This window comes from Lathyrus oleraceus, chromosome 6 (assembly GCF_024323335.1).
Source record: "Lathyrus oleraceus cultivar Zhongwan6 chromosome 6, CAAS_Psat_ZW6_1.0, whole genome shotgun sequence".
NCBI classification, from domain to species: Eukaryota; Viridiplantae; Streptophyta; class Magnoliopsida; order Fabales; family Fabaceae; genus Lathyrus; species Lathyrus oleraceus.
In genome coordinates this window covers 511,529,427-511,554,307 of record NC_066584.1, presented here as the reverse complement: position 1 = coordinate 511,554,307, position 24,881 = coordinate 511,529,427, and the positions used below count along the sequence as shown (strand labels likewise).

At 41.4% G+C, this 24,881-nt stretch overlaps 1 protein-coding gene across 3 annotated transcripts; it reads right to left on the bottom strand.

Moving 5' to 3' along the window:
* Positions 1 to 1,822: 1,822 nt before the first annotated feature.
* On the bottom strand, positions 1,823 to 19,456 carry LOC127098118 (uncharacterized). 3 transcript variants are annotated; one of them, XM_051036625.1, is made up of 3 exons: positions 19,223 to 19,456; positions 17,457 to 17,520; positions 1,823 to 2,826 (listed from the first exon to the last, which is right to left on the bottom strand). In XM_051036625.1, exon 3 carries the CDS (start codon positions 2,741 to 2,743, stop codon positions 1,952 to 1,954), a length of 792 nt encoding a protein of 263 aa, XP_050892582.1. In that variant the 5' UTR covers positions 2,744 to 2,826; positions 17,457 to 17,520; positions 19,223 to 19,456; the 3' UTR covers positions 1,823 to 1,951. The 3 variants fall into 3 exon arrangements, with proteins under 3 accessions (XP_050892582.1, XP_050892583.1, XP_050892581.1); XM_051036626.1 differs by lacking the exon at positions 17,457 to 17,520 and adding an exon at positions 5,382 to 5,445; XM_051036624.1 differs by lacking the exons at positions 17,457 to 17,520; positions 19,223 to 19,456 and adding exons at positions 5,382 to 5,445; positions 7,145 to 7,740.
* Between the last annotated feature and the right edge of the window lie 5,425 nt (positions 19,457 to 24,881).

Below are 24,881 nucleotides of genomic sequence, written 5' to 3'. Positions count from 1 at the left end.
CACGAACGGACCTTCATAATTCGGTGTCCATTTGCCCCTTCAATCGTTTTAAGGAGGAAGGATCCTTTTCAGCACCATATCACCTACGTGATATACCCGAGATCATGCCTTTCTGTCCAAAGCACATTTCATCCTCTGCTGGTATAATTGCCCCTGATAGATGGCTGCTAGCCTCTTTTCTTCAATCAAGCTTTCTAAGTGAGAAAGGCGTGTGCCCCAGCAGACGTACGTACCGCAGTACAATACCCAGGATACCAGCTTCGTACTCGGTCACCATCGTTGGTACATTCCATCGTGCCCCGGGAAGCACTAACTCATCCACCTTATCCTCCCCATCAGACATCATAATCCGTTCGGATTCAGGGTCAGGCCCCTCCTCCGGGATCGGCTACTCTCAATCTTTCGATCAGAGCACCTCGAGATGTCCTCATCAGGGAGCCCAAACTTCATCGGCTGACCATCCTCAATGGGTTGCGAGGTGATGTAATCAGACAATACACCCCTTTATTGCTTTCTGAGAGTATCACAAATCAATCAACATTCTTTTGCACTCTCGCAACCTGTCCGGTCAATGCTGGATTCTCAAACCCATACTCGATCGGATCCATCTCGGAAATCCACAAAGTGGTATGAACCAGCATACACTGTCTCAGTCGGCGAGCAGCCTATGCCAAAGTACATCAAGTTTCCCGAGCAGTGAATGTATTGTTTCACAGTCGGTAAACTTTTTGCTTAGGTAAATTGCATGCTCTTTTCGACAAGACGCGTCATGCTGCCCCAGTACACACCCCATAGACCCCTCGAAGGCCGTCAAGTACAGATTAACAATTGCTCCTTCCACAGGAGGGATCAGAATCAGAGGTTCCTGCAACTTTTCTTTTATTCTTTCAATGCCCCTTGGCAATCATGATTTCACCTGACCGTTTGATCTTTGATTTTTTTTTTCAACATCTTGAATATAGGTTCGCACGTGGCTGTTTGATGAGATGTGAACCATGACAGGTAGTTCAATCTTTCGAAGAAACCACGAACCTCTCTTCTATTCCCTCGGTTCAGGCATTTTTTTTTTTAGCAGGAACCTCGATTCCTCTCTTATAACGAACCCCAACGATTTACCAGATTGCACTCTGATAGTGCACTGACTTGAATTCAACCTCAGTTTGAATTGTTTCAACCGGTCAAACAACTTGCCCCGGTCCGCCAGATGCCCCACTTCTGTTTAGGACTTTGCTATCATGTCATAGCATTCGATATCATGATGAGTCACATCATGAAACAAAGTCACCCTGATACGTGGCATCGACGCTCTGCTTCTCAAGAGGACAGTCTTCTTTCCATAGTAGCTTGAGCATAATGATATCGGTATCTGTCCCGGCATACCCTGACATGACCAGGTAGAGACATCCACATGCTCTTCCAACAATCCTACCATCCTGCTTTCAACTTGCCTCTGAAACGGCCCGGATTTTCATCTCCTTCCTGACCTCGGCGGTGCGTGGAATAACAATCTCAACCCGCTCCTCGGGCGGCTGAATCACCTTCTCCTCTTGTTTAAACAATCTGGTTAATTCCAGCAGATCACAATCTTCTTCGTCTTCTTCTTCAGCAAGATAGATCGGTTTGTCGAAGTCATATGAGGTGTAACCAAATTGTTATCAACGAGATCCGGAGAATTATTTTTGAAGTTGGGACGAGACAAACAAAAGATGAAAAATGAAAATAAACATTGCCATTTTTATTTGTTTTTAAACTGCAAAAATAAGATGAAAAACAGGGAACACCGTTTTTTGACTGAAAAACATCCATTTATTAATGATGCAGAAATGCAAATTTAAACATGAGGTGGCCCTTACAATGGACCATTACGTGTCGGGCAACACGTATGGCTTTCATGCAAATAAACTGAAAACAAGAAATAATACTCTTCCAGACGAGTAACAGAGTTGATCTTTTAGGCCTTCCAGCTTCCTGGTACGCACGATTTTATCCACTGATCAATTCCCCAGTCACTGTTAGTTTCTTTACCCACTGCCCGGGTGTAATCTGAATCTTCAGTAATTGCATTCCCCATCGCCTGACCATGCACCGGCATGGGATTGGCATTAACATTCGGAGATGGTGCGAAGTTAATAGCCTTGGAATCCACCAGGTCTTGGACTACGTGCTTAAAAGCTTTGCAGTCCTCTACACTGTGCCCGGGAGCACCCGAATGGAATTCACATTTGACATTTTCATCAAAATTGGCTGGCCTTTGATCAGGTCCCATAGGCGCCAAAGTCCTCAACTGTACCAGCCCCATATCTTTCAACTTTTTCAATAGGACAGAGTATGTCACAGGCGGCCTGTCAAAATGCCGATCACTCATCCTCCTCCTGACTGGATATCCTACCCTCGGAGACCTCCGCTGAAATGGCTGACGCTGCTGTTGCTGTTGTGCAGGCTGATTGTCAGCTGGAATAGTTACCGCAGCGGTGTGCTGGAAGTAACGATCCCTACTGGGTCCTCTCTGAGCGTAGACCGCACTGATATTACCCTCATTTTTCTTGTGCTGGTCATTACCAAAGAATTTCTTCGGTCCAGATGACGAAGCGTTTCCTTGCATGCTCCCCATCTTCAGCCAGTCTTCAATCCTCCTCACCTTTTCGGCAAGTACTTTCTGCTCTAAGGCGAACTCTTGCATGACACTGATCAGTTCTCCCATCTTCTCTTTCAGCTCGAGAATGTCAGCGTTGGACGGATCCATCAGTTTGGATTTGTACCGGGTGAAGTATCTGTGAGGACGGGTCGAGTGCAAAGGTACAGTTCTGCGAGCACGAGCAATGATTCCTGCAAAACAGCAAACAGGTTAATATGCATGAATGCAACGTCTATCCATATGAGGAAGCTTCTGTCCTTTGATTCTGGTTTCATCGAGACAGATAATATTTTGGCAATAACATTTTGACATCCAGATGTCTCTCAACCAGATTCTCAATCAATAATACTCCCCATACGGCTGGACGTAGTTTGGGTGCAGATGAATGCAAAATGAGAATGATGCAGATGTATGCAATGCACTGGGCCATCCTCCAAGTCCTATGATCATCTGTTGCTCTGAACTACAGCTCGGATCCCTGGACTGATCACAACCATCTGAAGGACTACATGTAACCACAAATCCAACTCAAGGGTTCCGAAACAAACGGAAGACAGATACATCATCATCATCACTGGTCTCTGAGCAGACACACCACCATCATCTGAATCGGCCCGGGGAATCCTGAAATAAACGGATCCCCACTGATAAATATCTCGGCCCGGGGAATCCTGAAATAAACGGATCCCCGCTGATAAATCACGGACAGCACTCCGGCGTCACAGCGATAATAACCATAAATCCGACTTATAAATATGTCTCTGCATCACGGGTCAAAAGTCACCGTCTGAGCTCATCTGATTATGCATCTGAAAGATTCACCCTCCCCTCACAGGTAAATTCTAATCAGGTCACCCTAAGGCGGATAATAGTCTCGACAATCGGGCAGAGATACTCAATGGGTTTGCCCTTTCGGGTGTGCCATTGTAGCTCTCTTAAAATCGTCTAAACCAAAGATCCGGGAATGATCGGTCACCAGAGTCAACAGCTCAGAAGCAGTAACTAAGCCACCGTGAAATGTTCCACAATGGAAAGCACTATCGACTGAACCTCGTCCGGCTTGTGGTATGTCACGTCGCAACATCATGCCCAACCGACATGTGAGGTACGCGAGACCCACACTAATCCTAGGTGTATACTCGGGCCTGGGTTTTAGCCCCACTCAGAACACCCACCCCAAACAACAGAACCACCTGCAGAGGAAGATGGCAACATGACAGTAATGATGCATGCACATATTTAATGCAAATATAAACAAGGGTTAGTATAATAAATGCAATAAATAAACAACACAAGCAACCAAACCCATCCTAAAGCGCTAGGAGAGACTCGCTTAGGGACCATGGACCAGCATAGGTCAACATGTTAGGGATCCCCAGTGGAGTCGCCAGCTGTCGCATCCTGCGAAAAAACCGGCGAGCCTAAAAATAAAAACACACAGAGCCGCCACTGCGCGTTATTTATCCCAAGATAGGGAAAGGAAACGCTCAGAGAAACCTGGAAAGACATGGTCTCGCGACCAGAGAGAAAAGGTTCGGGAGTCGGTTACGCAAGGGGAAGGTATTAGCACCCCTCACGTCCTAGGTACTCCTAGGGATCCACGTCCTAGAATAAAGAAAAAGGTTGCTAAACATCACACACACACACGGGGAACGCAGGTGGGGTTAAGAGAAACGGGCTCGATAAGGCGTCGCACCTTATGCCTACATATCTTGTCTGGAACAAGAATCAGAGCCACTGTAGTTCGGCTTACGCACGCCAAACAACACAAAACAACACAAACATGCAAGGGTGGCAAACATGGAGCCCGACAACCACTGGATGGAATTACGTCGGCATCCGAACCAAAACACACTCAAAAGGGCAAACATGGAGCCCGACAGCCAATCCTGGGCTTACGTCGGCATCCGAACCCAAAACACACAATCAAATAACAAGTAAACACACGCAAAAAAGAAAAAGGTTGCCCGGAGAGGTCTCGCACGACCCCCTGCCTACATACCTCGTCTGGAACGAGGATCAGGGCGATGTAGTTCCCCTGAAAGGGACTAAATTGCTAACCAGAAACCGGGGAAAGATACACAACTAGGGAGCTGAGACTCGAGCCTAATGTTGTCATGCATCGTTAACCCTAAGTTCGGTTTTCTATCCTACTTGCATAAGCAAACTAACCTAACCAGGAAAGAAGCTAGCACACAAGCATACAATCATATATCATCAAATGAGAACAGGTATCTCAAACAAGCATGTCAATCAGATATCCACATAACACGCACTATAGCCAAACAAGGGGCTCAATCAATCAGGTTTGACTGCCTAAGCAATCGTCTGTACAGGCTGTGTTTGCTCTTAACCTTGCCATTACGAGGCTAAGGTGAAGCAGATGATGGGATGAAGTGAGGATCAGACCTCACAGCTCATATCCCTAACCAGGGAGAGCTGACAAATGAGCATGGGTCCAGAATGGGGGAACCCTTCTATACTCAGAGACTCTGACACAACAGATCCTGGGCTTTTGATCTCAATGCTACAACCATGTAATGGGAGCAAGGAGACGACTCAACTGAATAGTGGGGGACAGGTTGCTTGTCCCTACCTTCCACCAATTGCCTTACTTGAAGGACTTTTCCTGCTTGGGCTTAAAAATAAACATACACAAGCATTGCCTCTTAAGGAGGACTTCAGACAATTTGCCCGGCCCGGTAACAGCCGGGTCTCCAGACTACATGAAGTCAAGAGGACTTACCTCAATGCAAGTTGCTTAAGCAACGCAAAGCAAAAGTTCACAAGGAACTGAGCAACTAAAGTACCTGGAAACAATCAAACTCAGTCAGTATTCAATCAGACAAACTGTACAGCAAACAATCAAACAGTTTAAACAATACAACACAAAGCAAGCTCAAGGCTTAAGCCCAAGCTCCAACACCTACAAAACAATGTTATGTTAGTGTACAAACATCCACAACATCAATTAAAATCAACTTGTATCATTCTCCATGTACATTATGCTTTTGATCCTGAAAAACCAAGCAAATATTAGTAACTAGACCACTAGGCCAAGCCTAGGGTCCAAAAGCAAGAAAAAACTCAAAACAGCAAGGTATTCATCATCCCACATCAAATTATCATCAAACACAAGCAAACATCATTGGTCTCATGTTTATATCATCCATCATGCTCAATTCATGCACAAAACAATCCATATGAGGTCAAATGAAGCACCAAATATACAAACAGAAGTATTGCATTCAAAGCCATGCCAAAACACATCAAAAAATCCCAAATTAAATACACCTAAACAGGGGATAATCAAGGTCTACCATGTCAAATTTGAGCTCAATTGGGCAAATGGAACCATGTCAATGAAAATCAACAAAAACAGACACAATTTCATGCTTCAATTCACAACATCAACACATGCTTCCACTTCAAAAATTCATATCTCATTGAAAACAAAAAGAAATGGATGAGACCAAAACAGGGAGGTCACACAACGTGTCTAGTTCATGCATATCAAATTTCATGGCCATACAATACAATATTAGGATTTCCCAATCAATCTACCAACATGTATCACATGAGCTTGCAATTTCAATCACCAGAAATGAAAAATCATGATCAATTAGAAAAGGCAGTGAAAAATTCTACAAAAATTCATACAGCATCCTAACATATCAACAATTCACCATGCCAAATTTCATTCAATTCTAACATGCATAGGTTATCCAATTAAATTCAACAAGTTGACATCAAGAGGTGTGACACAAATTGTCACACCTAAGTTCCAGAATTTGCTGCTCTCTAACCAGGTATCAAAAATTCATGAAATTTACATATAAATAATCCTCAATGAGTCAAGAACCACCACAAAATTTTCAGCCATTTATTTTACATTATGAGAATTTCATGAACCAAATGGTAAAATGTACAAAACAAATGACATAAGTCAAAAATCCGTAGGCCAATTAAACTTCCACACGTGCAAAAATTCCACAAAAATCATAATCAAATTCTACACATTACAAGGAGAACAATGCAAAAAATCTCACAAAATTTGGACTGTTTTTGAATTAGTTATGAATTTTTTAATATGGAAGAAAAAAAAAAATGTGAAAAACAGTGCGCAACAGTACCACAAACATCAACAGCATGTCAAAAACGCAAAATGAAGATCAAAAGCCAATTCTGGAAAATTATTTCAACATTCATCCATGTTCTTCGCATGTTCATCATCAAAATCCAGCATGAACAAATCATCATCAAATTCAACAATCCATACACCGTTGGAAAGATCTCTCAACACACATCATGAATATCAACCTAATTTTCCCTAATTCTAACTACACAGCATGAACCGATCAAAACGTCCTTTAAACATCAAACTTCAATTCCAGATCTCTTCCTTAATACTCAACCAAAACACACGATTCAAGCTTCATCCTACTCTACACTAGGAGATCTATCAATGCCATGTGTTAATTTCAAGAATTGGAAAATTCGAGATCTCACCTTATGAATGTGTAGAAGTTGCAATCGCGTGTTTCAAGATCCACAAGATGAAAACAGAAGTTGATTGAAGCTTAGGAAGATGATTGAAAGAGGTTTTGCAGCTCAAAACAGCTCCAGCTTGAAGAATCATGAAATCGCCATTGATGACCTTGAATGCAACAGTCCAAATTCAGCAAGCTTTGGCCACGAGTTTGTTGAAACAGTTATGCACAATCACTTGTAGAGTGTAGATCCAAGAAGAATGATCAAAAATGATGAAGAATTGGATGAGAATTGATGAAAAATGTATGATGAAGTTTGGAGAATTTGAGAGGTTTTGGGAGGGAAATTCTGTTATGATTCTTGGAGAATGAAAAATGTCTTCTCAAATTCTGTTACAATTAGTGATTTGTACCAATGCTAATCCACTCTACTAATCTCAATTAGCAAATTTGAAGTGAAATTAGTGAAAAATGAGTTATGTGAACAAAATCTGGAAAATAACTAACTCAACAACCAAAAAACAGCCTCACACAGTGAAAAACGCTCAAAAAACTGCATTTTCGCGCGAGCGGTCGACTCATAGCCTGCTATGCGTCGACTCGAAGCCTGCTATGCGTCGACCCGAAGCCTATGCGCTGACCCTATGCGTCGACTCAAACATGCTATGCGCTGACCGTGGTCTATGCGCTGACCCTATGCGTCGACCATAGGTCAGCTCATAGCAAAAATTTTTTTTTTTTTTTTTTTTTTTTTTTTTTTTTTTTTTTTTTTTTTTTTTTTTTTTTTTTTTTTTAAAGAAGAGGAGGGCAAATTTTGAGATGTTACAGCTGCCCCTATTCAATCCACTGTGAACCTGTTGATATGAACAGCCTCGGCTTTCAGATGATCAGGATGAAGAGTGATTGAATACCAAGAACAGACGAACAATTTGCACTCTAATGGGATAAAAATCAACAACGCCCGTCAGCATCGGCGAAGAAACAACCTCTGAACAACGTCGACCTGGATACCAAAATAAATGGTAGCACAGGGATAACCATGGTCTGAGCACCACACATCCACTCAGGATTATTATTCTTTCTTCTTTTTCTTGTGCTTTTCTTGAACCCCAAAATTTTCTTATCTTCTTTTTTCATTTTCTTGAACCCCGAAAACTTCTTTTCTGCGCAAACGACCCTCAGATCTCTGCATTTGAACCCCAGAAAATGCCTCAGCACTCCTTCTTGCCAGCATAATGAACCCCGATCTCCAGTTTGAACCCCAGTCGCCTGACGATAACTCTCGATCGCCAGAATGAACCCCGTTCTCCAGAAAATGTATTCACATTTCCTTTTCTCCATTTGAACCCCGTCTCCAGAAAATGTATCCACATTTCCTTTTCTCCATTTGAACCCCGTCTCCAGAAAATGTATCCACATTTCCTTTTCTCCATTTGAACCCCAGAAAATGCCTCAGCACCTCCTTTTCTCCAATCTCTCGTGATAATTCCGCTGGCAACGACGGAACTAACACCAAACCACTCTGAGGGCGACATGTCAGAGGGCAACCCTTCACAACGGAAGGTAGCATGTGTATCTCTTCCTCAGAAGACACCTATAACGACCTCCACTGGCATCCGCCAAAGCCTAAGGTGACACATGAACAGAAGACGATCCTAAGGACCTCATCCCGGATGTAATCTTCAACTCCATCTTCATTTGAACCCGCTCTCCAGAAAATGTATCCACATTTCCTTTTCTCCACTTGAACCCCTAAATCGCGCTGATCGCGTAACGTCCTTTGATTTTATTTCCATCTCTGTCCGACGGAAACATTTCCTCCAATATCGTACTACTGGGGAACATTGCTGCTCTGACGTTCTAATGCTAAACTCCTCAGAGTAGCATCTCCCACCGGCACTGACTGATGACCGGGAGAAAACTCGACGTTTACCGAACATCGACACAATGATGTTGACAGACACCAAAGAAAACTCGACCAGACACTTACTGATGACTGGGAGAAAACTCGACGTTGACTGAACATCGAATCAATGATGTTGGCTGACACCAAAGAAAACTCGACCAGACACTTACTGATGACTGGGAGAAAACTCGACGTTGACTGAACATCGAATCAATGATGTTGGCTGACACCAAACAATGATGTGGACAGACATCAAACAACGATGTTGACAGGACATCGAATAATGACGTGGACAGGACATCGAATAAGGATGTGGACAGACATCAAATAATGATGTGGACAGGACATCGAATAATGAGGTGGACAGGACATCGAATAATGATGTTGACAGGACATCAAATAATGATGTTTACAGGCATCAAACAGTGATGTTTACAGGCATCAAACAATGATGTTTACAGGCATCAAACAATGATGTTTACAGGCACCAAAGAAAGCTCGACCAGACACTTACTGATGACTGGGACATACTGTTGCTTCAAAATCCCGCTGCTGAACTCCTCGGAGTATCGTCTTCACTGTCCGGCAAAACCAATCCTCAAGCGGTAACCACAGCTCGAATCGCGTTGATCGCGTAACGTCTTCTAACTTTATTTCCATCTCTGTCCGACGGAAACATTCTTCGCCAGTGTCGTACCACTGGGACAACACCTTTGATCCAATCATGAGGCTATACTACTCGGAGTAACACCTTCATCTTCGGGCAAAACACCTCTCAAACGGTAACCGCCGCTTGAGACTAGCTGATGTTTGCAATGATGCATGATTGATTTTTTCTGCGTAATGCTCCATAATTATGGAAATGCTACGCGATTTATTATTTTTTCTATGCAATATGCTATGCTTACTCTACATGATGAATGCATGAAAAGAAATATCCCCTTCAAGGGACTCTTCCGGGGAATACGAGACTCTCTGCTGAGGAACTCGGCATTGCTCCAACTCCACCCTGCTGGGGAATACCACTGCTGCTAGGAAAAGGTAACCCTTGCTGGGGAAACACCTCCTTTGCACCCAATCCACTCGAGAAACCGCTGGGGATAAGCACCACCAACACTCTGTGGGGATACAATAGCTCTTGACTCGCTGGGGATATCCATCCTGACTCTGCTTCGGGAAAAAACCCTCACAGATACCCGTTGACTTCACTGGGGAAATACTCACAGAGACTCTGCTAGGGGAATAGCAACCTCCAGGCTCAACTGGGGAAACATCAATATATCACCTGCTGGGGATAACCATCCTGATCCTGCTAGGGAACCGCATACCACTCCGCTGGGGACAACCCATGCAATCCATAGGTAGAATCAACTTAGCTGGGGATGTAAATATCCGTCTGCTACGGGACTTTGTTCAATCCACAGGTAGGATGAACACTGCTGGAGATATATTTCAGTGAAAAGAACCCGCTCCACTCGGGGAACTGCTGGAGATATATTTCTTTAAACCCGCTCCACTCGGGGAACTGCTGGAGATATATTTCTTTAAACCCGCTCCACTCGGGGAACTGCTGGAGATATATTTCTTTAAACCCGCTCCACTCGGGGATAACAACCTTCTGGCCTGGCTGCTAAGGAAACACTGTTATGAACCTGCCTGGATGACCATCCTGACTCGGCTGGGGATGTCCACAGACATTAGATCTGCTGGGGAGCTAGTCCTCTAATTCTGCTTGGGGACCTAGCTGGGAAATGAGAAAAGTAGGTACAGAACACCCATCGACTCATCGAACCATGGTATCCACCTCCCAATCTCGTATCAGCTTTCCGCTTTTGAGAATTCCCAGACTCATCTGGACCTTTTCTGCTCCATCATCTTGTATTCCTAGTCGCTCCGCGCTCGACGAGAGACGTACTCTTGGGATTTATACAGAAATTCCAATCTTCCGACTTTGAAGAGTCTTCTTGATTAATTCCAAAGGTCGTCGGACGTCTCGTCGTCTCTCCGTCCTTCTTCGTCCCTGATCGAACTCTGCGGGGAATTACATACTTTCAAGTCTTTCGACTTTGAAGAGTCTTCTTGATTAACATCAAGGATCATCATACGCCGCAACGTCACTTCGTCATTCTTTTACTGATTCGTCCCCGAGCGCACTCTCTGGGGATTTATTTTGACCAAGCTTCCACATCACAACCTACAAGTGAGTGAAGAATATCTAACAGTACCTGTAAAACAGATCGTCAGATAAAACCGTGCCCCAGGCGTGTCAAGATTTCAACACTTGGGTCACTCAACCTTCCGAATAAGATTTCAAGCTTTCAATCTTATAAACATGCATTGGAAGGAAACCTGTATGTTTTAAAAATGCAAGATTCTTTATCAAAATATCGGGATGTTTTTGCAATCAAAACGGTAATGAAAAACAAAAACAAAATTATTTGACTGAATATGCATTTTATTGATTGGAAAAGTGCGGCTCAAATGAGCAATACAAAAGGAAGCAATTCCTGAAAAGAGGTAATTGCACTCAAAAGGAAAAATCTATCCTAATGGCAATGTGAAACCCGTGATCTCATCGAGTTCCAACTCAGTTACACCCCATATGTCCTCAGACTCTCCATGCTTTCTGCCTTCTGAACAAGACGCTTCTGATTGATCCCTACCGGGTATTATCCATGATGCTTTAACCAAAGCGCAAACGATCATGCTAGACGCAGTTGTTCGTTTCAATCCCTCTTTTGCCTGGACCGCCCTTTCGGGTTTTCAGCCCACCGGGATACCCTTTTTTGCCCAAGTCGCCTTTTCAGGTTTTCGACTTGCCGGGTGTACAATTTTCATTTTATATCCCTAATTTTTGCCCGAACCTTTCTTTCTGTTTCTGGTTCGCCGGGATGCCCATTTTTGCCTGGACTATTTTGTTCTTTTCGTCCAGCGGGTCTATTTACACGAAGTATTTTTTAACTGCGTCCGCATTCACAGGGGATGGAAAATCCTCGCCATCCATGGTCGTTAACAACAAGGCTCCACCAGAGAAAACCTTCTTGACCACGAACGGACCTTCATAATTCGGTGTCCATTTGCCCCTTCAATCGTTTTAAGGAGGAAGGATCCTTTTCAGCACCATATCACCTACGTGATATACCCGAGATCATGCCTTTCTGTCCAAAGCACATTTCATCCTCTGCTGGTATAATTGCCCCTGATAGATGGCTGCTAGCCTCTTTTCTTCAATCAAGCTTTCTAAGTGAGAAAGGCGTGTGCCCCAGCAGACGTACGTACCGCAGTACAATACCCAGGATACCAGCTTCGTACTCGGTCACCATCGTTGGTACATTCCATCGTGCCCCGGGAAGCACTAACTCATCCACCTTATCCTCCCCATCAGACATCATAATCCGTTCGGATTCAGGGTCAGGCCCCTCCTCCGGGATCGGCTACTCTCAATCTTTCGATCAGAGCACCTCGAGATGTCCTCATCAGGGAGCCCAAACTTCATCGGCTGACCATCCTCAATGGGTTGCGAGGTGATGTAATCAGACAATACACCCCTTATTGCTTTCTGAGAGTATCACAAATCAATCAACATTCTTTTGCACTCTCGCAACCTGTCCGGTCAATGCTGGATTCTCAAACCCATACTCGATCGGATCCATCTCGGAAATCCACAAAGTGGTATGAACCAGCATACACTGTCTCAGTCGGCGAGCAGCCTATGCCAAAGTACATCAAGTTTCCCGAGCAGTGAATGTATTGTTTCACAGTCGGTAAACTTTTTGCTTAGGTAAATTGCATGCTCTTTTCGACAAGACGCGTCATGCTGCCCCAGTACACACCCCATAGACCCCTCGAAGGCCGTCAAGTACAGATTAACAATTGCTCCTTCCACAGGAGGGATCAGAATCAGAGGTTCCTGCAACTTTTCTTTTATTCTTTCAATGCCCCTTGGCAATCATGATTTCACCTGACCGTTTGATCTTTGATTTTTTTTTTCAACATCTTGAATATAGGTTCGCACGTGGCTGTTTGATGAGATGTGAACCATGACAGGTAGTTCAATCTTTCGAAGAAACCACGAACCTCTCTTCTATTCCCTCGGTTCAGGCATTTTTTTTTTTTTAGCAGGAACCTCGATTCCTCTCTTATAACGAACCCCAACGATTTACCAGATTGCACTCTGATAGTGCACTGACTTGAATTCAACCTCAGTTTGAATTGTTTCAACCGGTCAAACAACTTGCCCCGGTCCGCCAGATGCCCCACTTCTGTTTAGGACTTTGCTATCATGTCATAGCATTCGATATCATGATGAGTCACATCATGAAACAAAGTCACCCTGATACGTGGCATCGACGCTCTGCTTCTCAAGAGGACAGTCTTCTTTCCATAGTAGCTTGAGCATAATGATATCGGTATCTGTCCCGGCATACCCTGACATGACCAGGTAGAGACATCCACATGCTCTTCCAACAATCCTACCATCCTGCTTTCAACTTGCCTCTGAAACGGCCCGGATTTTCATCTCCTTCCTGACCTCGGCGGTGCGTGGAATAACAATCTCAACCCGCTCCTCGGGCGGCTGAATCACCTTCTCCTCTTGTTTAAACAATCTGGTTAATTCCAGCAGATCACAATCTTCTTCGTCTTCTTCTTCAGCAAGATAGATCGGTTTGTCGAAGTCATATGAGGTGTAACCAAATTGTTATCAACGAGATCCGGAGAATTATTTTTGAAGTTGGGACGAGACAAACAAAAGATGAAAAATGAAAATAAACATTGCCATTTTTATTTGTTTTTAAACTGCAAAAATAAGATGAAAAACAGGGAACACCGTTTTTTGACTGAAAAACATCCATTTATTAATGATGCAGAAATGCAAATTTAAACATGAGGTGGCCCTTACAATGGACCATTACGTGTCGGGCAACACGTATGGCTTTCATGCAAATAAACTGAAAACAAGAAATAATACTCTTCCAGACGAGTAACAGAGTTGATCTTTTAGGCCTTCCAGCTTCCTGGTACGCACGATTTTATCCACTGATCAATTCCCCAGTCACTGTTAGTTTCTTTACCCACTGCCCGGTGTAATCTGAATCTTCAGTAATTGCATTCCCCATCGCCTGACCATGCACCGGCATGGGATTGGCATTAACATTCGGAGATGGTGCGAAGTTAATAGCCTTGGAATCCACCAGGTCTTGGACTACGTGCTTAAAAGCTTTGCAGTCCTCTACACTGTGCCCGGGAGCACCCGAATGGAATTCACATTTGACATTTTCATCAAAATTGGCTGGCCTTTGATCAGGTCCCATAGGCGCCAAAGTCCTCAACTGTACCAGCCCCATATCTTTCAACTTTTTCAATAGGACAGAGTATGTCACAGGCGGCCTGTCAAAATGCCGATCACTCATCCTCCTCCTGACTGGATATCCTACCCTCGGAGACCTCCGCTGAAATGGCTGACGCTGCTGTTGCTGTTGTGCAGGCTGATTGTCAGCTGGAATAGTTACCGCAGCGGTGTGCTGGAAGTAACGATCCCTACTGGGTCCTCTCTGAGCGTAGACCGCACTGATATTACCCTCATTTTTCTTGTGCTGGTCATTACCAAAGAATTTCTTCGGTCCAGATGACGAAGCGTTTCCTTGCATGCTCCCCATCTTCAGCCAGTCTTCAATCCTCCTCACCTTTTCGGCAAGTACTTTCTGCTCTAAGGCGAACTCTTGCATGACACTGATCAGTTCTCCCATCTTCTCTTTCAGCTCGAGAATGTCAGCGTTGGACGGATCCATCAGTTTGGATTTGTACCGGGTGAAGTATCTGTGAGGACGGGTCGAGTGCAAAGGTACAGTTCTGCGAGCACGAGCAATGATTCCTGCAAAACAGCAAACAGGTTAATATGCATGAATGCAACGTCTATCCATATGAGGAAGCTTCTGTCCTTTGATTCTGGTTTCATCGAGACAGATAATATTTTGGCAATAACATTTTGACATCCAGATGTCTCTCAACCAGATTCTCAATCAATAATACTCCCCATACGGCTGGACGTAGTTTGGGTGCAGATGAATGCAAAATGAGAATGATGCAGATGTATGCAATGCACTGGGCCATCCTCCAAGTCCTATGATCATCTGTTGCTCTGAACTACAGCTCGGATCCCTGGACTGATCACAACCATCTGAAGGACTACATGTAACCACAAATCCAACTCAAGGGTTCCGAAACAAACGGAAGACAGATACATCATCATCATCACTGGTCTCTGAGCAGACACACCACCATCATCTGAATCGGCCCGGGGAATCCTGAAATAAACGGATCCCCACTGATAAATATCTCGGCCCGGGGAATCCTGAAATAAACGGATCCCCGCTGATAAATCACGGACAGCACTCCGGCGTCACAGCGATAATAACCATAAATCCGACTTATAAATATGTCTCTGCATCACGGGTCAAAAGTCACCGTCTGAGCTCATCTGATTATGCATCTGAAAGATTCACCCTCCCCTCACAGGTAAATTCTAATCAGGTCACCCTAAGGCGGATAATAGTCTCGACAATCGGGCAGAGATACTCAATGGGTTTGCCCTTTCGGGTGTGCCATTGTAGCTCTCTTAAAATCGTCTAAACCAAAGATCCGGGAATGATCGGTCACCAGAGTCAACAGCTCAGAAGCAGTAACTAAGCCACCGTGAAATGTTCCACAATGGAAAGCACTATCGACTGAACCTCGTCCGGCTTGTGGTATGTCACGTCGCAACATCATGCCCAACCGACATGTGAGGTACGCGAGACCCACACTAATCCTAGGTGTATACTCGGGCCTGGGTTTTAGCCCCACTCAGAACACCCACCCCAAACAACAGAACCACCTGCAGAGGAAGATGGCAACATGACAGTAATGATGCATGCACATATTTAATGCAAATATAAACAAGGGTTAGTATAATAAATGCAATAAATAAACAACACAAGCAACCAAACCCATCCTAAAGCGCTAGGAGAGACTCGCTTAGGGACCATGGACCAGCATAGGTCAACATGTTAGGGATCCCCAGTGGAGTCGCCAGCTGTCGCATCCTGCGAAAAAACCGGCGAGCCTAAAAATAAAAACACACAGAGCCGCCACTGCGCGTTATTTATCCCAAGATAGGGAAAGGAAACGCTCAGAGAAACCTGGAAAGACATGGTCTCGCGACCAGAGAGAAAAGGTTCGGGAGTCGGTTACGCAAGGGGAAGGTATTAGCACCCCTCACGTCCTAGGTACTCCTAGGGATCCACGTCCTAGAATAAAGAAAAAGGTTGCTAAACATCACACACACACACGGGGAACGCAGGTGGGGTTAAGAGAAACGGGCTCGATAAGGCGTCGCACCTTATGCCTACATATCTTGTCTGGAACAAGAATCAGAGCCACTGTAGTTCGGCTTACGCACGCCAAACAACACAAAACAACACAAACATGCAAGGGTGGCAAACATGGAGCCCGACAACCACTGGATGGAATTACGTCGGCATCCGAACCAAAACACACTCAAAAGGGCAAACATGGAGCCCGACAGCCAATCCTGGGCTTACGTCGGCATCCGAACCCAAAACACACAATCAAATAACAAGTAAACACACGCAAAAAAGAAAAAGGTTGCCCGGAGAGGTCTCGCACGACCCCCTGCCTACATACCTCGTCTGGAACGAGGATCAGGGCGATGTAGTTCCCCTGAAAGGGACTAAATTGCTAACCAGAAACCGGGGAAAGATACACAACTAGGGAGCTGAGACTCGAGCCTAATGTTGTCATGCATCGTTAACCCTAAGTTCGGTTTTCTATCCTACTTGCATAAGCAAACTAACCTAACCAGGAAAGAAGCTAGCACACAAGCATACAATCATATATCATCAAATGAGAACAGGTATCTCAAACAAGCATGTCAATCAGATATCCACATAACACGCACTATAGCCAAAACAGGGGCTCAATCAATCAGGTTTGACTGCCTAAGCAATCGTCTGTACAGGCTGTGTTTGCTCTTAACCTTGCCATTACGAGGCTAAGGTGAAGCAGATGATGGGATGAAGTGAGGATCAGACCTCACAGCTCATATCCCTAACCAGGGAGAGCTGACAAATGAGCATGGGTCCAGAATGGGGGAACCCTTCTATACTCAGAGACTCTGACACAACAGATCCTGGGCTTTTGATCTCAATGCTACAACCATGTAATGGGAGCAAGGAGACGACTCAACTGAATAGTGGGGGACAGGTTGCTTGTCCCTACCTTCCACCAATTGCCTTACTGAAGGACTTTTCCTGCTTGGGCTTAAAATAAACATACACAAGCATTGCCTCTTAAGGAGGACTTCAGACAATTTGCCCGGCCCGGTAACAGCCGGGTCTCCAGACTACATGAAGTCAAGAGGACTTACCTCAATGCAAGTTGCTTAAGCAACGCAAAGCAAAAGTTCACAAGGAACTGAGCAACTAAAGTACCTGGAAACAATCAAACTCAGTCAGTATTCAATCAGACAAACTGTACAGCAAACAATCAAACAGTTTAAACAATACAACACAAAGCAAGCTCAAGGCTTAAGCCCAAGCTCCAACACCTACAAAACAATGTTATGTTAGTGTACAAACATCCACAACATCAATTAAATCAACTTGTATCATTCTCCATGTACATTATGCTTTTGATCCTGAAAAACCAAGCAAATATTAGTAACTAGACCACTAGGCCAAGCCTAGGGTCCAAAAGCAAGAAAAAACTCAAAACAGCAAGGTATTCATCATCCCACATCAAATTATCATCAAACACAAGCAAACATCATTGGTCTCATGTTTATATCATCCATCATGCTCAATTCATGCACAAAACAATCCATATGAGGTCAAATGAAGCACCAAATATACAAACAGAAGTATTGCATTCAAAGCCATGCCAAAACACATCAAAAAAATCCCAAATTAAATACACCTAAACAAGGGATAATCAAGGTCTACCATGTCAAATTTGAGCTCAATTGGGCAAATGGAACCATGTCAATGAAAATCAACAAAAACAGACACAATTTCATGCTTCAATTCACAACATCAACACATGCTTCCACTTCAAAAATTCATATCTCATTGAAAACAAAAAAGAAATGGATGAGACCAAAACAGGGAGGTCACACAACGTGTCTAGTTCATGCATATCAAATTTCATGGCCATACAATACAATATTAGGATTTCCCAATCAATCTACCAACATGTATCACATGAGCTTGCAATTTCAATCACCAGAAATGAAAAATCATGATCAATTAGAAAAGGCAGTGAAAAATTCTACAAAAATTCATACAACATCCTAACATATCAACAATTCACCATGCCAAATTTCATTCAATTCTAACATGCATAGGTTATCCAATTAAATTCAACAAGTTGACATCAAGAGGTGTGACACAAATTGTCACACCTAAGTTCCAGAATTTGCTGCTCTCTAACCAGGTATCAAAAATTCATGAAATTTACATATAAATAATCCTCAATGAGTCAAGAACCACCACAAAAATTTTCAGCCATTTATTTTACATTATGAGAATTTCATGAACCAAATGGTAAAATGTACAAAACAAATGACATAAGTCAAAAATCCGTAGGCCAATTAAACTTCCACACGTGCAAAAATTCCACAAAAATCATAATCAAATTCTACACATTACAAGGAGAACAATGCAAAAAATCTCACAAAATTTGGACTGTTTTTGAATTAGTTATGAATTTTTTAATATGGAAGAAAAATAAAAAATGTGAAAAACAGTGCGCAACAGTACCACAAACATCAACAGCATGTCAAAAACGCAAAATGAAGATCAAAAGCCAATTCTGGAAAATTATTTCAACATTCATCCATGTTCTTCGCATGTTCATCATCAAAATCCAGCATGAACAAATCATCATCAAATTCAACAATCCATACACCGTTGGAAAGATCTCTCAACACACATCATGAATATCAACCTAATTTTCCCTAATTCTAACTACACAGCATGAACCGATCAAAACGTCCTTTAAACATCAAACTTCAATTCCAGATCTCTTCCTTAATACTCAACCAAAACACACGATTCAAGCTTCATCCTACTCTACACTAGGAGATCTATCAATGCCATGTGTTAATTTCAAGAATTGGAAAATTCGAGATCTCACCTTATGAATGTGTAGAAGTTGCAATCGCGTGTTTCAAGATCCACAAGATGAAAACAGAAGTTGATTGAAGCTTAGGAAGATGATTGAAAGAGGTTTTGCAGCTCAAAACAGCTCCAGCTTGAAGAATCATGAAATCGCCATTGATGACCTTGAATGCAACAGTCCAAATTCAGCAAGCTTTGGCCACGAGTTTGTTGAAACAGTTATGCACAATCACTTGTAGAGTGTAGATCCAAGAAGAATGATCAAAATGATGAAGAATTGGATGAGAATTGATGAAAAATGTATGATGAAGTTTGGAGAATTTGAGAGGTTTTGGGAGGGAAATTCTGTTATGATTCTTGGAGAATGAAAAATGTCTTCTCAAATTCTGTTACAATTAGTGATTTGTACCAATGCTAATCCACTCTACTAATCTCAATTAGCAAATTTGAAGTGAAATTAGTGAAAAATGAGTTATGTGAACAAAATCTGGAAAATAACTAACTCAACAACCAAAAAACAGCCTCACACAGTGAAAAACGCTCAAAAAACTGCATTTTCGCGCGAGCGGTCGACTCATAGCCTGCTATGCGTCGACTCGAAGCCTGCTATGCGTCGACCCGAAGCCTATGCGCTGACCCTATGCGTCGACTCAAACATGCTATGCGCTGACCCGTGGTCTATGCGCTGACCCTATGCGTCGACCATAGGTCAGCTCATAGCAAAAATTTTTTTTTTTTTTTTTTTTTTTTTTTTTTTTTTTTTTTTTTTTTTTTTTTAAAGAAGAGGAGGGCAAATTTTGAGATGTTACACCACTGTACTACAATGAAACCATGATTATGAAACAAATTCTTAGTACAAAAGACATGTTAAAATTCTAATGCAACACAATTTAAAAAATGAATTAGACCTGACACATAACTTCATCGATGGATGAAGAACAAACATGAGGGACTTGACTCACACATAACAATCTTGCTAACATCTAGATCAAATTATGCATTCATCCAAAAAAAAATCATGTTGAAAGCATAAAACATAAATCACAAGGAATTTCAAGGGTTGTAATGTGGCTTGGCTAACAAAGAAATGTCATATCTAAAGGTAATTGAAATAAAACTATTGCCTAATCATATGAGAGAGACCACTTTCCAAATTCTCAAGCATTTTCACAACTTCATTTACCTTTTTCTCATTGCTCAATTGTTACACCTTTACACATAACTTATTAGCACAAAACATTTTTTCTATATTTCTTTTTCTTTTTCAATGCTTTTTCTTTTTTATTTTCTTTTTGTCTTTTCATGTTTTTCTTTTTCTTTCCCAACCTCATAGAAAATAACCTTTTTCTCCCCAACTTGAATACAACCAAATCTTGCAATGTGAATGCTCCCAAACTTTCTAAGACAAGAGTAAAAATTCAAACCACAATTTATGGTTGAGGGTTCAAGAAAAAATCTCAGAATCTAATCTGAAATCAATGATGAACTACTCTTTGCATCCAAAGGAAAATTCACACAGTTCAAAATTGATATAGATCCTGATACTAAGGCTCAAAGGGGTTAACGAATACTCACTCACTCACAAGGTAAGCTACTTTTTGGTTAAGTGGTTGTGCTTAAAATCAAACAAAATGTCTTGATCATTTTAGTGCTTTCATACAAATCAACACGAATACAAGATTAAACATAATTCAAACGAGTTAAAACACGAATTGGTCGCCTATCCATATAGTAAACAATGGAAAGTTTCCTCACATTTGATTATGATCTAAAGTGATTCAATTACGAACATGTATTGCAAAAAAAATGAATGGTATGATATTTGTACAAATTACAAGTTTCATATTCATGATATGTTCTATAAAGTATTCAAAAAGCACCTTGACGATGCATCAACTTTTTAGCTCATATCATTACCATACAAATGCAAGTTGAAACATTCAAACTTAGAATAATCACTCAATGCTTTTTCAAGTCATTTCAAAAATAAACTTTGAGAACAAACACAAATTTTTTTATACTAACTACTTGTAAAAATGAAACAAAATATAATTTGAACTAGTTAATGCAAAACTATTAAATACTTACTAAGATGGGTTGCCTCCGAAAAAGAGCTTGTTTTACGTCGTTAGCTCGACGCCTTTCAAGTAAATGCTCCCTCTTGTTGCTTCTTTGTGTTAGCATAGTTGTTGGTTCCTTTTCCCACGGTTACTACTAACCAATCTCTTGATCAAACATGATGGGAAACAAATATATATACAATATAGACAAATATTGATTCTTGCACATTTCTTGTTCTTTTAATTGTGTCTTTTTCTACGGATTCTTGCACATTTCCTGCACTTGGCTTTGTTCCCTGTTCTTTGAATTGTGTCTTGTTCTATGGATTCTTACACATTTCCTGCATACTAACATACAAATTAAGGATACCAAAGCCAATTTCAATTTATATGACATTCGGTGGCAAACATAGGGAATTCATCAACGAAACCACAAAATAGTTCAAAAAATACCAAGTTTTTATATATCAATTACAACAAAATTTGGTACTTATCATCTTATCAAACAACTAACTGATCTTCTGGTAAAAAATGACCATTTCGATTATGGGTGAAACCTTAAATCCATGTCATAGTCGAATTCGATCATGAATTCTCATGTTTATTACCTATGTCGAAAACATGAGGTCACAGAGGCGTATAGCTCTTTGATGCATTATTTGTTGGATTTTTTAACGGAACTTTATCCATTCAATTGGCAACAATAGACTCATATGCATCTTTTATGTCTGGCTTAGCTTAAAGTGTACCTTTCATTTTTTTATTTAGGTTTCTTAGTGTTTCTCGTGAGTGTTCTTTGAAATCCCTTTGTTTTGTGAATACACTACTACAAAAACCATATCTTACTTTGGGTGAGAAGTAGATTTTACCTTGGTTGCACATGCGAGGTAATGAAGGACGACATGAAAAATTATCACTTTACTCCTCGCTTTTTGGAATAACCGAGGGGATATGTGAAATGATTATGGGTTCGATCCTTAGTGAGATCCTTTAAGGAAATTTTAAATGGAAATAACATATCCCCTCAGTTTTGAAATATAACTGATGTGTATTATATCCAATGTAGATTGCTCGTATCAGTTATCCCTAGTTGAACATATAACTTTTCAAATTGATTTACCAAATAATTATATGAGCAATTATATTTTAAGAAAAAAATACACTAATTAATGTTTTTCGGGAATTTTGTAACTCATCATTCATCTAACGTTCTTTAATTGTTAAAATCTCTCAAATGCTTCTAGTTTTCATTCAACTTTTTTTCAGACTTATTCAACCAACAAGTATGGAAGAAAGTTGAACAAAAGCTAGAAGCATTTGAGATATATTAATGATTAAATAATGTGAGATGAATGATGAGTTGCAAAATATCCAATAAACATTTATTAGTGTAAGATATTTTTCAAATACAACATAATTGTTCATATTATTATTTCCAAAAACAATTTAATACACTACAACGAAAAACCACATTTAACTACAGACACAAATGGGGTTTAACCTCAGTTACAAAAGTAAGGTAACGAAGAGCGTCACTAAAACTTGACACATTACCCCTCTGTTTTGAAATAACTTAGGGTAAAGTGTTCTTCGCATGAGTTTGATCTCCATCTTCTGCATTTTTATTCTTTGGCTTAATTGCAATTTTTGTCCCCTTATTTTGTCTCTTTTTCTATTTTGGTCCCCCAATTTTAAAAACCACGATTTTGATAAAAAAAAAATTAAGTTTTGGGTTGGATTTTAATACTTTTTTGGGACTAAAATCCAACACAAAAACATAAAAGGGACTAAAACCGTGGTTTTTTTAAATAGGGAGATCAAAACAAAAAAAGTAAAATATAGGGGCCAAAGTTGTAATTAAGCCTTATTATTTTCACAACTGGATGGCACTTCCCACATTTTCTCTCGGTTATTTTAGAAACCGAGCAAATATATAACAATGATCACCTTGGTTTATAATAATAACTAGGGGGACATTATTATTTATCTTTTATCTATATTTTGGTTTGAACTTGTATTACAAAACCATATTTTACCCATTTCTAAAATATAAATATTGTAACAGACACATTGTACCAAAAATACTCATTGTTTACACCATTTGCAAAGCTAAAATGAAAGATGTACACCTTATAATTTTACAACAAAATAAAACTAAAACTAATGATTAACCAATAAGTGCAATAACCAAAATGAAAAGTACTTGTACACCTTCCAAAACTTCACTTCAGTGATTTGTCACCGGTTTTTAAGCACCTATAGTTTGAACCAAATTTGAAACCAATTAAGATCATCAATAACAAAAACATAAAATATTTAGTAAAAATAATATAAAAAGGTAAATGAGTAAATATATATTACTAAGTGATGTAAAACATTTACTTACTGATTGATATTACAAAATCTTTAGGAAGGGGTAACCAAGATTACAACCAAAAAGGAAAAAAAAGGGTAAGGAGTAATTCTTCATCCACCTACTCCCCATTCAAAACCACCTTTAAAAGGGTCCAAGGGACTCAAATCCATATGGGGATAAAGGAGAGCCACCAGCCTTCTTTCCTCCTCAAAGTGATGAACAGAGGCCACCACGGTTTTGTTTGTGAATTGAGATACGTGCTCCTCTGTGCTTCTGAAGGCACTTTGGGCTTCCTTCAGCGAGATCTCCAAACCATCCATCTTTGCTTGTTGGACACACGCCTGGGCTACCACTAATAGCTTTTTATCATCCCTTCTTACCTTAATCAGCCTCAGTGTTGCACCACTTTCCGGGATTGAATTCACTCCAGGGTATCAAAACGCTTCTCCCTCAACACTTTTCCCACAAAAAAGAAGCTCACAAACTAGACCTCCCATAAAGTCAATAGTTGGGAAGGAGACATGGCGGTAAGTGTATGATAATCGCCCAAGAAGTTCCTTAGGAAGAAGAAAAGATGATCGACGAAAGCCAGGGCATCAAAAATAAGGTTATTCTATAAAGAAGGTTTAGGAGAAGGATGAGTGCCCACTGGTATCTCCGCACTGGGAACTGTCTCCAGGTTCCCTTCCAGACCAGAAAAATCTTCCTCCATCCTTAGGGCTTGAGGGGGACAGATCTCCGCCGCTCGAGAGGTTTCACCTTGCGACATCCTTGAAGAGTAAGAGGTACTGCATGAGATAAACTGCATCACCCATTGCTCAACCTTTTGCATCTTCACTAGACGCTCCTTTTTTCGTCAAGAGGCACCACTATCCTCTCGCCTACATATGATAAATTACATAACACATATGTATAAATGAAACAACGATAAAAGATATTTGCCCTTACCTAAGTACTCGTCCACTTGGTTTCCATCTTCTTGGTCCCGGACGATAAGGGCATTGCACTCCAGGGGGAGAAAAGCTCTTCAAAGCCTGAATTACCTCACGATCCAAAAGAGAGAGGACACATGGTTTCACCCTCATAGTGGACTTAGGATCCAAGGTCCAAGAAAAAGAAAACAAGGGACCTCGTCCTGCTCTCACAACCATGGGAGATGCATTAGCTACCCTTTTTATATGAGCAAACTTGTCCTTTCAATCATCGTAATGAATAGAAAATGGATTTAGAAAATACACCCTTGAAAAAGGGTGCAAGGT